This window comes from Rhagoletis zephyria, unplaced genomic scaffold, assembly GCF_001687245.7.
Source record: "Rhagoletis zephyria isolate East Lansing unplaced genomic scaffold, Rhagoletis_zephyria_1.1 Rzeph_scaffold_00525, whole genome shotgun sequence".
NCBI classification, from domain to species: domain Eukaryota; kingdom Metazoa; phylum Arthropoda; class Insecta; order Diptera; family Tephritidae; genus Rhagoletis; species Rhagoletis zephyria.
In genome coordinates, this window is record NW_016157609.1 from 119859 (window position 1) to 134455 (window position 14597).

The 14597-nt window shown below is 38.0% G+C and overlaps 1 protein-coding gene and 1 long non-coding RNA gene across 3 annotated transcripts; one reads left to right on the forward strand and one right to left on the reverse strand.

Moving 5' to 3' along the window:
• Positions 1 to 10537: 10537 nt before the first annotated feature.
• LOC108360145 (uncharacterized) lies at positions 10538 to 11304 on the forward strand. Of its 2 annotated transcripts, none has more exons than XR_001847061.1 (2): positions 10538 to 10884; positions 10937 to 11304. It is a non-coding gene; the product is annotated as an uncharacterized LOC108360145 (long non-coding RNA). The 2 variants fall into 2 exon arrangements; XR_001847062.1 differs by having other exon boundaries at positions 10552 to 10884; positions 10958 to 11304.
• On the reverse strand, positions 11020 to 12741 carry LOC108360143 (uncharacterized). The gene is made up of 3 exons (XM_017612332.1): positions 12134 to 12741; positions 11572 to 12051; positions 11020 to 11511 (listed from the first exon to the last, which is right to left on the reverse strand). The coding sequence occupies exons 2-3, from the start codon at positions 11762 to 11764 to the stop codon at positions 11165 to 11167; spliced, it is 540 nt and encodes a 179-aa protein (XP_017467821.1). The 5' UTR covers positions 11765 to 12051; positions 12134 to 12741; the 3' UTR covers positions 11020 to 11164.
• Between the last annotated feature and the right edge of the window lie 1856 nt (positions 12742 to 14597).

Consider the following 14597-nt stretch of genomic DNA (forward strand, 5'->3'; position numbering starts at 1 on the left):
AATAAATTCTTTATTAATTACATTAATTGCTGTAGTAAAAATTACAAAATTATTCTATGAACCTTTACGATTAATAAACTAATGAATAAACTTTTACGAACCCAACATCCTTTATTTAAAATTGCTTATAATGCATTTATTATATTAATAAATTCAGCTTGATGGAATTTGGGTTCACTTCTTGGATTATGTTTAATAATTCAAATTTTAACAGGATTAGTTTTAGCTATACATTATACAGCAGATATTAATTTAGCATTTAACAGTGTTAATCATATCTGTCGAGATGTAAATTACGGTTGATTACTACGAACTTTACATGCCAACGGTGCATCCTTTTTCTTTATTTGTATTTATTTACATGTAGGGCGAGGTATTTACAATGGATCATATTTATTTACTCCAACATGATTAGTAGGACTACTAATTTTATTCTTAGTTATAGCAACAGCTTTCATCGATGAAAAATACGTGCAATTCCTTGTTTAATGCAAATCTCTAAAACAAAACATTGTAACCTTTATATTAAGTACCCGTTACTATGGCTCATGGTCTTAAACAAACTACTGGTAAAGCTGGACTCTCAGAGAATCAAAGCGGTGGCTTACGCCGATGATGTAGCGGCACTGGTATCGGGTCAGTTTCCTTCGGTCATAAGTGAAAATATGGAAAGGACTTTAAAGATAGTAGATTCCTGGGCCATAAGCTGTTCTCTTAGCGTAAACCCGGAGAAAACTGACCTTATGCTTTTCACAAATAAAACAAAATTACCAAATTTTAATAAACCAAGGTTCCGATGAACGGAACTGGATCTGTCAATAAAGGTGAAACACCTTGGAGTTATTTTGGATCCCAAACTTAACTGGAAACCAAACATTGAGGAGCGTGCTAGGAAGGCCAAGGGCGCCTCTCTATGCGGCCAAGAGAATGTTGGGCAACAGATGGGGTTTGAAACCANTGAACGGAACTGGATCTGTCAATAAAGGTGAAACACCTTGGAGTTATTTTGGATCCCAAACTTAACTGGAAACCAAACATTGAGGAGCGTGCTAGGAAGGCCACGGTGGCTCTCTATGCGGCCAAGAGAATGTTGGGCAACAGATGGGGTTTGAAACCAAGAATTGTGCACTGGATGTACACAGCTATAGTCCGACCCATAATCTCTTATGGGGCGCTGGTCTGGTGGCCAGCCCTTACTAAGGATTACGTAGTTAAAAAGCTAGGCGGAATTCAAAGGTCAGCAGCCGCTAGCGTAACAGGCGCAATGAGATCCTGTCCGGAGGACGTTTTGAACGTCCTTCTTGACTTATTACCTATAGATATCTTCATCGAGAATTCAGCTGCTAACAGCGCCATCAGACTGCGTGCCCTGGGGCTCTGGAAGGAAAGACCGTTCGGGCACGGTTCCATCCTAGACGCAATACCGTCTGAAATTAAAGCGCTGCCCACTGACTATATCCTGTCGAAGACCTGGGTTCACCACTAACCCCGCACGAAATTCACAAGCCGCAGTGACTGGAATCAGGAAGTTTTCGGGTACTTGCAGGGCTTAACTGTCTTTACGGATGGGTCAAAGATGGAATGCGGGGTTGGTGCTGGGGTCTTCATTGAGCAATATAACCTAAAATTATCCTTCCGCCTACCAGACTATGCAAGCGTCTTCCAGGCCGAAACGTTTGCTATTAAGGAGGCAGTAAGGTACATCAAAGACAATGTACCCGCGAGAACGCAAGTGAACATCCTCTCGGATAGCCAAGCGGCTATTCAGGCACTTTCCTCTAACTCTGTTAGATCTCAGCTAGTGGATGAATGTAGGAGAGAGCTGGCCTATATCTCTGATCAATACGAAATTACCCTAATATGGGTCCCGGGACATAGGGGCATCTACGGAAACGAGGCAGCGGACGAACTAGCAAGGAGCGGCTCCGCACTGGATATGTCCCACGCGGTGGACATGGGCGCCTCGCTCAGGAAGATTAAGTCAAAAATTACCGAATTTTATCATACGAAGGCCAGGCAGAGGTGGAACTGTACAGGATCCTACAGAATTGCCCGGCAGTTCTGGGTGTCCTACGACCCACTCAAAACCAAAGCTCTCTTAGGAATGAGCAAAACAAATGCCTACAAACTTACTGCAGTGTGCACAGGGCACTGGCCCGTTGGGGTACATGCCGAAAGGATAGGACTGCCCTTCAATAGGTTCTGTCGCAGCTGCGATGACCCGGGCTCAAAAGAGACAGTCGAACACTTGCTGTGCGAGTGTCCATCCCTCGCAAGGATGAGGCTAAATACACTCGGCAAACCATTCCTGCTGAATATTTCAGAGAGCAGCTGCCTCTCTCTGTATGACGGACTGAAATTTATTAAAGCCGCCAAATGGCTGTAGGTTGCACGAGTTGTGGAATCAAAATGGCAAACTTGCTAATTGCTTGTCACCTGAGTGACAATCCACTTAAACCAACCAACCAACTACTTCAAAGCAATTTAACCTCAATACCTGCAACATTCTTTTGTTTATGCATGCCACACACAAAATTTTAATTGTTTGCCTTTCTTTGACTTACCAGTATTCTGGAAACACTAAAAAGTTGTGTTTCATTTAAATTTATGTGTGATGAGTTTAAAATAGACAAATCAACTGTTATCAGAATTAGTCAAAACGAAAGCAAAAGTAACGATAAAATATATAGAAGCCGGACTTGAGAAACGGCAAACTTTAGAACAGTGCGAGTACCTAAAAAGGATTTAAGGGAAAGTAAAATGTTCCTGTATCTGTCCAATTTGTGAAAGCTCAAGTCCGGAACATAAAAATAACCACCTGAACCTTTTGCCAGACAAGACATACATTGCTGATGGGTCCAGACCATTCTTCACTTGAGCAAATGCATCTGCGACGCACAAAGTTTTTCTTCTTCTCCTTATTTGGCGCTATAACCGCCTACGCGATTTTGGCCGAGTCCAAAACAGTACGTCAGTCTGTCCAAACTGACGCCTATTGGAAGTGTCAAGTGAAGCCAAGTCCATCTACACTTGGTCCTTCCATCGCAGTGGGGCCTTCCTCTTCCACCATCGCGACCCGCGTAATACTTTTAGAGCTGGAGCATTTCTGTCCATTCGTATGACATGACCAAGCCAGCGTATCCATTGTATTTTTATTCGCTGCATTGTGTCATTGTAAAGCTCATAGAGTTCACGTTCCATCGTCCGCGTAAAGGCCGATAAATCTTTCGCAGAATCTTTATCTCGAAAACTCCAAGAGCCGCCTCATCAGATGTTTTCATTGTCCACGCGTGCGCGCCATAAACCAGCACAGGCATGATGAGTGACTTATAGAGTAAGATTTTTGTACGGCTAGAGGACTTTACTTCTCAACTTCCTACTCAGTCCGAAGTAGCACTTGTTGGCAGGAGTGATTCTGCGTTCAATTTCGCTGCTGATATTATTATCGGTGTTAATGCTGGTTCCGAAGTAAAAGAAATTCTCCACTTTCTCGAAAAGGTAACTCTAAACAGGGACGTGGGTGCCAAGGCGCGAATGTTTGTGTGATGACCGGAGATACTTCGTTTTGTCCTCGTTCACTACCAGACCCCCACGCTTTGCTTCTCTATCTAATTTCGAGAGGGCAGAACAGACGTAGCCCTTATTTGTAACAATTATGTCGATGTCGTCGGCATACGCCAGTAATTGTACGCTCTTGTGTTGTGCCTGAGCGGTTCAGTTCTCCGACTCTTATTATCTTTTCCAACATCAGATTAAAGAAATCACTCGAAAGGCAGTCACCTTGTCTGTTACACAGCCGTATTAGTTTTGCGGGGATACGAACTTGAGACATCACGAAATAAAGGCAACTTCTTTTCGTGCTGTCGAAAGCGGCTTTGAAATCGACAAATAGAAGGCATTTGTCGATTCTATTCTCGCAGGTATTTTCCAAGATTTAACATATTGTGAATACCTGTAGCTCGTTTCTGTAACTCTTCTCTACCGATTATTTCTCTACTGGTAGAGAATATACGTCATTATCTACTACTCACTAGCAGTAGAGAACAGGGCGGCGAATTCGTATCTCAATTCGCTTGGTAGAGAATTGTTACAGAAACGAGGTACTGATCTATGGTGGATTTGCCAGGTCTAAAACCACACTGATAAGGTCCAATCAGTTCGTTGACGATTGGCTTCAGTCTTTCACACAATACACTGGATAAGACCTTGTAACATATGCTTAGAAGGCTGGTCCCGCGGTAGGCGCGTATGGTGGGATCGCCTTTCTTGTGGATTGGGCAGATAATACTTAAATTCCAGTCATCGGTCATGCACTCATCTGACCATATTCTGCATAAGAGCTGATGCATGCACCTTATCAGCTCCTCGCCGCCGTACTTGAATAGCTCGGCTGGCAGGCGGTCAGCTCCAACAACTTTGTTGTTTTTCAGCCGCTCCGCTACTTTCGTTGCTGCTGCCATTCAAAAGGGTCGAAAAGTGTGCCCTCCATTATTTAAGTACGTTCTGGACATCGGTCACTAAGTCGCCATGGTTGTACCTACAGGAGTCTTTAAATCTACCTTCCCTTGCCCCGTCCATCGCATTTCATGGATGTCGGTGATGTCAGTCTTTACTTTCCCTGGTACATCAACCAGCCGGGCAGAGGCACCTTCCCGATTAAGAGCTCGGACATTCCAGGTGCATACCCTCAAATCATAGTCCTTCCAATGTTTGCCGTGGGCGTCATCAAAATAAGGGGGTATCTTCCGATGCATGTGGTTTTTTCATTTGGCAGGGTTTTAACGTGGCGGGACCCAAACCCAGCGCGCGCGGGGTGTTACGCCCTCCCACTTCAGCTCGCTCCCAAACTAGTGTTCGGTCCCTACCCAGAGAATTCATGGATATAAATATCCGGACGTAGTGAGCTGCGATTTGAACCGTAAGCACACGAATCATTTCTGGCCACTCCCAGGTGAATGGCCGTAAAAAGCTTTGCAGTACTGGGAAATGTACAAAACATAATGGTCAAAGGCGAATATCTTAACTAAACTCTGATGTATTTTTTAAATTCATGGCTCTACACAGCTGTATAGTAAACCAAATAGCCGGACCAGACGTTATTAAAAAAAATGTAAAAAAATAAACTTTTCCGTATACTCTGTAATATTTCTCCGCAATTTTGTAAGGTAAACTAACAACTTATAATCGTTGCTTTGCAGCGAAATATCTTCTCTTAAATTATATACATTTAGGTCATTCCATAAAATATTTACACCTCAATATTTTTTTTGTGGTGAAATATATTTTTTACATTCTTCATCGAAAAAAGAAGACGCCTATTTTTTTATTTCGTCATGATATTCGAAAATCTCGAACAAAAAATTCCCGAAATTTTGAACTCACGGAGAAGTATCTTTTTTTAATTGTTTGCAGTTAATAAACTATTTGACGGAGAACATCAGTTAAGGTATCAAAATGTGCGTAATTACCTCGGCTTTCCATGAGAGTGTGACATAGATTAAAATACAAAACTTTTTGGATTAAAAAATAGCATTTTTTCTTTTTTTTATTAACTTCACGTTTCATTTTTATTTTTTTCAACCTGAATAAAAAAAATAAAAATTCAGGTTGAAAAAAATAAAAATCAAACATGATGAATTATAACAATGAAAAAATAAAAAAATAAAAATGCGATTTTTTAATGCAAAATTTTTTTTATTTTAACTTATCTCACATTCTCAAGGAAAGCCAAGATAATTACGCACCTTTTGATACCTTAACTGATTTTCTTTGTCAATGTTATTATGGCTTCCCAGCAAAAAATGGGTAATCGCTTTTAGTGGTAACGTGTCCTAGAAGGCATAGCGTTATAATGCCTTCGAATTTTTTCGCTTCTTTTATGCACTGCTAGTATTGCAAAGTAGAATGTCCTACAATATTTTATTTATTTCGCTTCTTTGTTTCATTTCGGGGAATGCAAAGTAGAATGTCCTATAATATTTCCTTTTTAATTCGTTTCTTTGCTTCATTTCCGGGAAAGCAAAGTATAATGTCCTACAATATTTTATTTGTTTCGCTTCTTTACTGCATTTCAGGGAATGCAAAGTAGAATGTCCTCCAACATTTTATTTGTTTCGCTTCTTTGCTTCATTTCAGGGAATGCAAAGNTTTCCTTATTCAACCAACTACTATCAAGTGCAGCTGATTTGCCGCTATTTAAACTCGACAGCGTGGTTGTTGTTGTCAATTCTATACATCCATTTGCTTATTTGCTTTTTTGTATAGTTTCAGGCAGGCTCTTCCTAAACTATGTATTTGTCAATGTTATTGTGGCTTATTAACATTTTATTTTTAATATTTTTTATTGAGCTTTGTACCACGATTGTTTATTTGGAAAAATTTAAAAAGCAACAAAGTCTAAGCGGTAGAAGTTATATCAGCTATTTCGGAGATCACCACATCTCCTCATCAGACTTCTTTTTTCTAGACCTGCGTAATCGATGTTCAAAGTCAGAAGCGTTAACCACTGAGCTATGTACATCCCGTAAACTCTTGTTGCTAACTCATCTTATTACATAAAACGAGCAATTCTTGTATATATGTATATATATATATCCATAGCGTTCTCGTAAACGGCTCTAACGATTTCGATAAAATTTTGTACACAGATAATGTTTTGGATTTTAAGGTTATCTGAATAGGCGCTATCTCCGAGAAGACCCGTATAAGGTTGCCACCTATTCGAAATTAGTTACAAATTAATTACAACATCATAATATGGGTATCGATTGCAAGGTATTTTAAAGATACCTAATTCAAAAATATTTTAAATAGGGTTGTCACCTAATTTGAATCGCATATTTATTTAATTTTTTGTAGAAAAAAAGGTAAAATATTACTATTCATGGGTACAAAGAAAAGGTTCTTAAACAATGCCTTCCCTATATACAAAATGTTATCCCTTAAGACAATAGTGTAAGGTTGCCACTTATTTTCGATTCTAAACAATTTATTGAAAACATCGCAATATGTATATCAAATGAAAGGTATTGTTGAGAACTTTGGTCAGAAAATATTTTCCAACAGGGATGCCACGCTTCTATGTAATAAAATTTTTTTTTTGTTAATTGCATTCGGCATTTGTTTTTTAAGTATATAAAGTACATATGTATACGCTCAAGATATGTACATACCATTCATTCCAGCATATTTCGGAATAGGGTTGCCACCCAAATTTGGAAGTGAGAAATTTACTTAATAGATAACGAAATCCAATTTTTTTTTTTTAATTTCCAAAATATTTTTTTAAAGCTATCCAAATCTTGAAAACTATAAAAAGTATATGGACTCCGGGCAAAGCTCGGTCAACTGGTACTTTTCCTTATTCAATCAACTACTATCAAGTGCAGCTGATTTGCCGCTATTTAAACGCGACTTGACTGATTTTCTCCGACAAATAGTTTATTAACTGCAAACAATTGAAAAAAAAATACTTTCTCGTGAGTAAAAAATTTCGGGAATAGGTGTCTTCTTTTTTCGATAAAGAATGTAAAAAAATATATTTCATCAAAAAAAAAATATTGAGGTGTAAATATTGTATGGAATGACCCATATGTATCCTTGTATAAATATGAGGACGTGTTGAACATTTTGAGTATGCACATTTTTTATGCTGGTATATTCATTTATGCTGAATATATTACTTGGTTTTGTTTTGTCACACCGTGTAATAAATAAAAAAATCATTAAAGGGCGGTAACTTTTCTATTTTAAAGTATAGTTAAATCATTAGTTAAAGTTAACTACAGAAAATTCTGTGTAATTTTTCTGTAGTTAAGTATGACTAATGATTTAACTATAATTTAAAATAGATATATGTATTAGCAGCCCCTAATATGATATTTTTGTTATAGAAATCTATGTGCGCTATGTGTTTTCTGCCATCTGCTGTAATTACTTAAGAAGTAAACGAAATTATCGAACAAGCATTTCCTGGTACTATTTTTTAATATCTAGGTAAAAATTTGGAAGTTAGGGAGGGGAGGGCTCGGGCCCCTGCCCCTACCTGGCTACGCCCATGTATACGAGTTGGGTGTATGTGTTTATGTGTATCTGTGTGTATTTAAGTATTAAATTTCATCGTACAAATTACTAGTTTTTAAAAAATTTAAGATTATTTGGATGTTATCTTTGTTAGCATCATTTAATAAGTCTATAGCCGATTTGTTGGAGAAGTAGTACTGCCTATTTTGTTGAAAGGTGGGGCACGAATTTAGAATATGATCGATGCTAATTGACTGAGTGTTACAGAACTTGGTTGTATGAATTATATACACGTACATTATATACACGTACATATGTACATGTTATGTACCAATAAATTTAATTGCTTAAAAGTAAATTTAAATCATTTAATTACACATGCAAATCTTTAGCAGCTGACTACACATAGTGCGGGTAATTTTTGTTTACAAGTTCCTTGCATAACATTATTGAAAGATATTGTCAATCTTAAGTTTATTTCTTAGTTTAATTTTTAACAAAATGTGGTAATGAAATTATATTAAAAACAAAATTGGCGAGATGCATGAAGCTATTTTCATTAATTCCATTTTTAATAGAATAAACTTTTTCCCAAAACATATCAATATCCTGATCGCTGGAAATATCAAGCTCACTTAGCCTTAATAAATTCACTGCGTGGTTATTATATCAGGATCGCAATCTATGAGATGGGGAAACTTAACAAAAGAGGTAAAATTGGTAAATCTTCTTTAGAAACTACCTTAGGTGGTGTCATTATTTGTAAAAGTTTTGTATCTTCACGCTTGGAATCAAATCTTAAATTTATTTGGTCCAAAAACTCTATGTAAAACTTTAGTATATTGGTTTTAACTTCAAGGATTCGAGAACAATTGACATTGCTTTTCATAAACATCTCAACTTTCGTTCCAACAAAAATGTCAGATATTTTAACATGTTTATTTTCATTTTTAAAATCAACATTATTGTGTTATTGATCGCATCATTTTTACTCAAAATTAAGAGATAATATGCTTTGATAGTTGCATATAAGTATGGCAAACGAGAGCTTTTAGCTTGGAACTCTTTGTTAAGATTGTTAATTATGGGAGTATACTACAGAAATAAAAGAGCATTCGAAGCAAAGAGCAACACATGTCTTCTGCTAGGTCTGAAAATCGCATACCGTTTACTTCGTAAAAGCAGAAAATAAAATAAAGTTTCAAACTATCTCACTGCTCAACTATTCTTAACACAACGCTTCCTAGTGAAAACCATCGTTTTGAGATATGCCCAAGATTTCGTGGGGTTTTACCGAACAGTAGTCCTGAAATTCCTTCAGTTCATGTATCTTCTTTGGACTGTGGGAAAAGAAACTATATATGTTGCGGCACAGTATCTCAATGCTTTTCGGTAATTTTTTACAAGTGTAGGTTGAGCAGAGGTGAAGTGTGTAGCATGTGCAATTTATATAAAATAAATCGGTTTCTGCACTGCATCCAATAATGCTGTCAGCACGCCCAAGTCTCCAACCATAACATTGGCTCCATCAGTGGCCAAACCAATTAGCTTTCTCATTTTTAAAGGCAGGATTGGCAAATGTTTAAAAGGTACAATTGGCAAATATTTATATGCAAAATGATGTTTGAAATATATATTTTTATAATTCAGAATTTAAAAACTTAATTCAACTATCCGACCGAAATCTTACTTTGCCGACCAACCTACCAAATGAATAATAATCGACCAAATTTGGTCGGAAAAGACCAACACTGCCCGGCACCTAAACTAGAAAAAGTACCTCTCTGACGCGATGGAAAAAGAAGTCAAATATTCTTTTACCGATTTCTAACCCAACTATCACAAATAGTAGCTGGAACGGAGCTGCGACGATTGTTGTAACTTTAAAGTGCCTTGCCACTAGTGATGGGCACGTAATAGGAATCTTCCTATTACGTGCTTACGACCAAAATGGGGAATAATTTTTCGGTAACCGCTACGTTAAAGCGACGTTCCCATACGCTAACCGGAAATGTTCCATTGACATTATGGTTACGTAGTAGCGATGTCGCAACGTAGTAGATGCAACTTTTAGGACACCTTACATCTATACCTCTCTTTTTAATTTTATTTGATTGCTTTGTCTTGCAATTTATTTTGTTATACATATGTATTTGTTTCATTGCATACATACATGAATAAAACTTTGTTCATTTCTTTAAGAACCTAAAAATATATTATAATATGAGGGCAATAATAATCTTTTCCTTTTGGATAGCCTGCGTACAAAAACTAAAACGCATGGGAATTTATTGTCAAACATGATGGTGATAGGTCGAAATTTGACGATGCGCCATTCAAATTTTCATATTTTATTAAAATATTGTCTTGAAAATGTATAACAATATAAAATAAAATTGCATGGTAGATGTAAAAAAGCTTTTTTTGTTGTCCTTTACTACTTGAAATAATTATTATGCTTTAATTTCATTAAATTGGTGCATAAAATATGGTAAATTATTGTATTTTATTTTATTTATTTAATGTAGGCGTAAAATTTGTCTAGAAAAATTGCGTATTTTAAAATAAAAATAACTTTGAAGTCGCCCTCACCAAAAAGCACAACTTCGAAGTAATTTATACTTGGCTATAGTGACGGCAACTGAAAATGTGTGACTTTAAAGTAATGTTTACTGCAAGGTAACGAATGGCACTATAGCGTCACTTTAAAGTCGCAGCAAAGTTTCCGCTGCCACTTCATAGTTCCATCTGGAACTTTAACTTCTATCTTTGTCTAACAAAAATGTTACTTCAGTTGTAGGTACTTCGTGTGCTTGTGTGCACGTGCTCGCGCTATTGTGGATTAAAAATAACAAAGAAAGGGTAAGTACAGACTTATTGATAAAAAATATACCGATTAAAACACTGATTTTAGTAACGTTCTTTTTATTCGAAGGCATGGATTCTTTTAAAATTGTTTCAACGTGGGAAAAAAAAGGAATTTATTTCTCTGTTGTTCCCCATCAATGGGAAAATAATGGAGTTCTGTTGTGGCCAGAACATTTGAGCCATTCCCCAAGGGAAAACTTGAGATCGAATGCTGCTAGCGTACCTGAAGAGGGATGGGTGGAGTACTCCTGTGTCCTTAAATTCTCGGGAATTCTTACATTTGGAGACGCTTTGGCAATTGAGAAACAGCTAACACAGTGCATTGACACAGAGTCAGAGGAAACGTTCGTATTTTCAACGATTTGCAGGTCCAATTAACATAGTAAAAAAAAAAAAGATGTAAGGAGTCCGCAATAATAACATCTTCCACGATATTAATGGGCAGTTCCAATAAGGGTGAATCGTCTTTGTGGTGGTCTTGATCGGTTTTATTACGAAAACTTTCATCTGTTCTTAGAGGGCAATCTATTCTTGGAAAGCTCATGTGCCTTCCTTTTTTGTCAAATTCACCAACGACTGTACATTTTATACAGCCATGAGCTGCATTAAATCCAACTGTACCTAAAAAAGTAATTATATAAATGAATTAATTTGAGGATTATAAATAAATTACACATTTACCTTTAATAAAATTTCTGGCTGGGGTGTCGCATACGAAATATCTAATAATGAGTTTTATCTGATGCCCATTAATACAAAGACCACGATGCAAAATATCATTCAACTCATCAACAAATTGTCTGAAGTATTCTTTTAAAGGTGGCTTTGTGTCGCCAATATAAATTGCTATAGCCATTGGCTTAATGTATGTCATATTATCGATTCTAAATAAAATTGGCCAAAATTGTAATGGTGAAGCGTTAAACGGTGGAAGGCCGTCAACGTTAAAAACTACTGGAAGCGTTACGGATCTATCAATATCAAAAAATACTGCATTCAAACAATTTTTTTATTCCATTATACCAAAGTTGACCATTTCGCATTTTTTCAATATGTACCAATCTTGGCGTTTTCATTAATGTTCTGCTATCAGTTGGTCAGCATTTCATACCATTTGATTTTAACACACGCAATAGATGGTTAAGCGAGCTATGAGTTATTCTATGATAATGATACCATGCCCTTAGTTGTTGAACTAACGAAGTTTGTGAAATAATAGAGTTGTACTCTTCATCATACTCACAAAGAGTAGTGTCATATTCATCTTCCGGCACGCATGACTCCTCAAAATCATTACCACAGTCATCATCACTATTTACTTTATCTTTTATTTTTGAATAGTTTTCGGAGCTACTGGACTCATTCAATTGCTCTGTTGATAGAAGCAACCTGATGCTTACATTGTTTTGTATTTTTGATGGTTTATTTCCACCGCCAAAATATTGTTTCACAACGCCACTGTCAACGGCATTTGCCTTTAAGACTTTTAATTTTCTGTAAAAAGTCGTTGAATGCCGGTATTTTTTTTCTTTGTGTTTAAATGTGCCAACAGACGCCATTATTTTCCTGAACAACACATCACTAACCTTATAGGAACGCACCAACACACAATGCGGAACAGCATGGAAGTTTGTGAGACTTGATCGTGCAATTTACTTCATGGTGAATTTAAGAGGTGCCACGGACTCTGCAGTAGCAATCGACAGTGAGGTTTTGGTCAGCAGGTAGCGGACACCTTATCACTCACAGATATGACTTACAAGTTCCATGGATATGAAGAAGAAACTAAGGACCCCACAACGTCGCGAAAACTACCAAAGTTGCCTAAAAGTAGCTGCAGATTTGCAGTTGCATTTCAGTAACGTGGGTTAGTCGCCGCCCTTGCTATTTGCAACTTTCAAGATCTAAAAACTTTATGGTTAGCTTACTGGTAGCAACGACTTCCGCAATACCGGTAATGCTACTTAAAAGTCACATAATTTTAAAGTAATCACAATTGGTAGAAACTACCTCGCAGCTACTGGAAATATGTCAAATAAAGTTACTTGTACATCTAAGTCGCACCTTTAGTGAAGGTTACGTAATAGTAACTCGCTATAGGTTTCCGTCTCCGTTTCTGTTACTTTGGTGCTAGTTGGGAAAGCACCATTATACCCTTTAGCAGTGAGTCTACCTCTTCCTTGATAGCAGCTATGTATTTCCACCTGAAAGACACTGCAGAAGTCCGGAATCCTTAGTAAGCCCGCCCTACCCAGTCCTGTTTTGAGGGAATACAGGTAGAGAAGGAGCTTCTGGGATTCATTGTGTTGTAATTCATTCTGTTGTAATCTATGTGTTCAGGGCGAAGTCAAAGCCCCCCAGAAATCCAGAGTGTTACCACCCGGTTTCCCTTAGCCTACTAGCAGTCCGTGCTGCTAAAATTTTGTCTGCAATATCCTCAGATCCGTGTTCAACATGACGTTAAGCAGCATAGCTGTGGTTCCTAATGCTCCACTAATTCCTAATTTACAAGTGTAGTTTTCTCTAGCGGGTTCCACCAGACAAGGGCTCCGTGAAACAAGATAAGCTTAAATCTGGTTCCAGAGAGCTTATAAATTACCTTTTACCGATAGCTCCCCTACAGCAGTACAAGACAACCGATGTCTTTTTTACCCTTTCCTCAATGTCAGGCCTCCACGACAGCTTCCTATCCAGGAGCACGCCTAATTACTTGACCCTGTCTGAGAGCCGCAGACGAACAACCCCACTCGAGGGAAGGGCCACAACGAGTATCTTGTACTTCCTGGTAAACAAGACCAATTCCGTTTTGCTGGGATTTACTGCGAGGCCGCTCTTGATCGCCCACCTAGTTACCTGCATCAGCCAGGAGGCAGAAAAAAAGGGTTATAGAAATCGTCAGTTAACCAAAATATCCACGTAATCTACATAGAAGATCACCCGACATCCAACTTTTTCCAGTTCCTCTAGAAGGTCGTTTACAACCGCAACGTAGAGCAGGGGAGGGAGAACACCACCTTGCGGAGGGCCCATTTTGTCTCTGCACTGAGTGCAGGCGCTCCCCCACTTCGGCGCGACAGTTCTGTCACAAAGTCAGCTGTAGATAAGCCTTATTAGTTTGGTTTCAACCCCCAGATTATGAATAGACTTGACTATTGCCTCTGGAGTGATATTGTTGAAGGCTCCCTCGATATCGAGGAAGGCCCCTACTACGTGAAGGCTTCCCTTGACCACTTTAGCAATGTGTGCAGGGTGGTATCCACCGACCTTGCAATACGCATGTTGAGCTCTTGAAAGATAGTCACGAGGAATCGCGTTTCTTATGTACAGTTCTATACAACTCCCTATCGATTTTAGCAAAAACGAAGACAGACTGATGGCTTAAAATCATGAGATCCTTTTCCGGCCTTCGGGATGAATGCAACACTGACTACCCTCCAAGCCTTAGAGATGTACCCAGTTCGCAAGTATGATGCCATCGGTCCCGGCGACTTTAATGGTTTGAACGAATTATGTGACGATCGTCAAGAAAATCGGAGAACTAAAGGACCTGAAGTACAAAATATTACAAAGAAGTATATTTGACTGTACTTCGAAGTACGAAGTACAAGAGTTAAAAAAGAAGTACTGTACTTCCGAAAGAAGTACGGTTGGTCACATTAGTCATGACTATCTGATATATAGGAACGTTAAGCCCGTTTCTTTGGTTT

Coding starts and splice junctions, on each gene's coding strand:
- LOC108360143 (XM_017612332.1), bottom strand. CDS start 11,764: ATGACATACATTAAGCCAATGGCTATAGCAATTTATATTGGCGACACA. Junction 11,512..11,571: donor AGCCAGAAATTTTATTAAAG/GTAAATGTGTAA, acceptor TTACTTTTTTAG/GTACAGTTGGATTTAATGCA.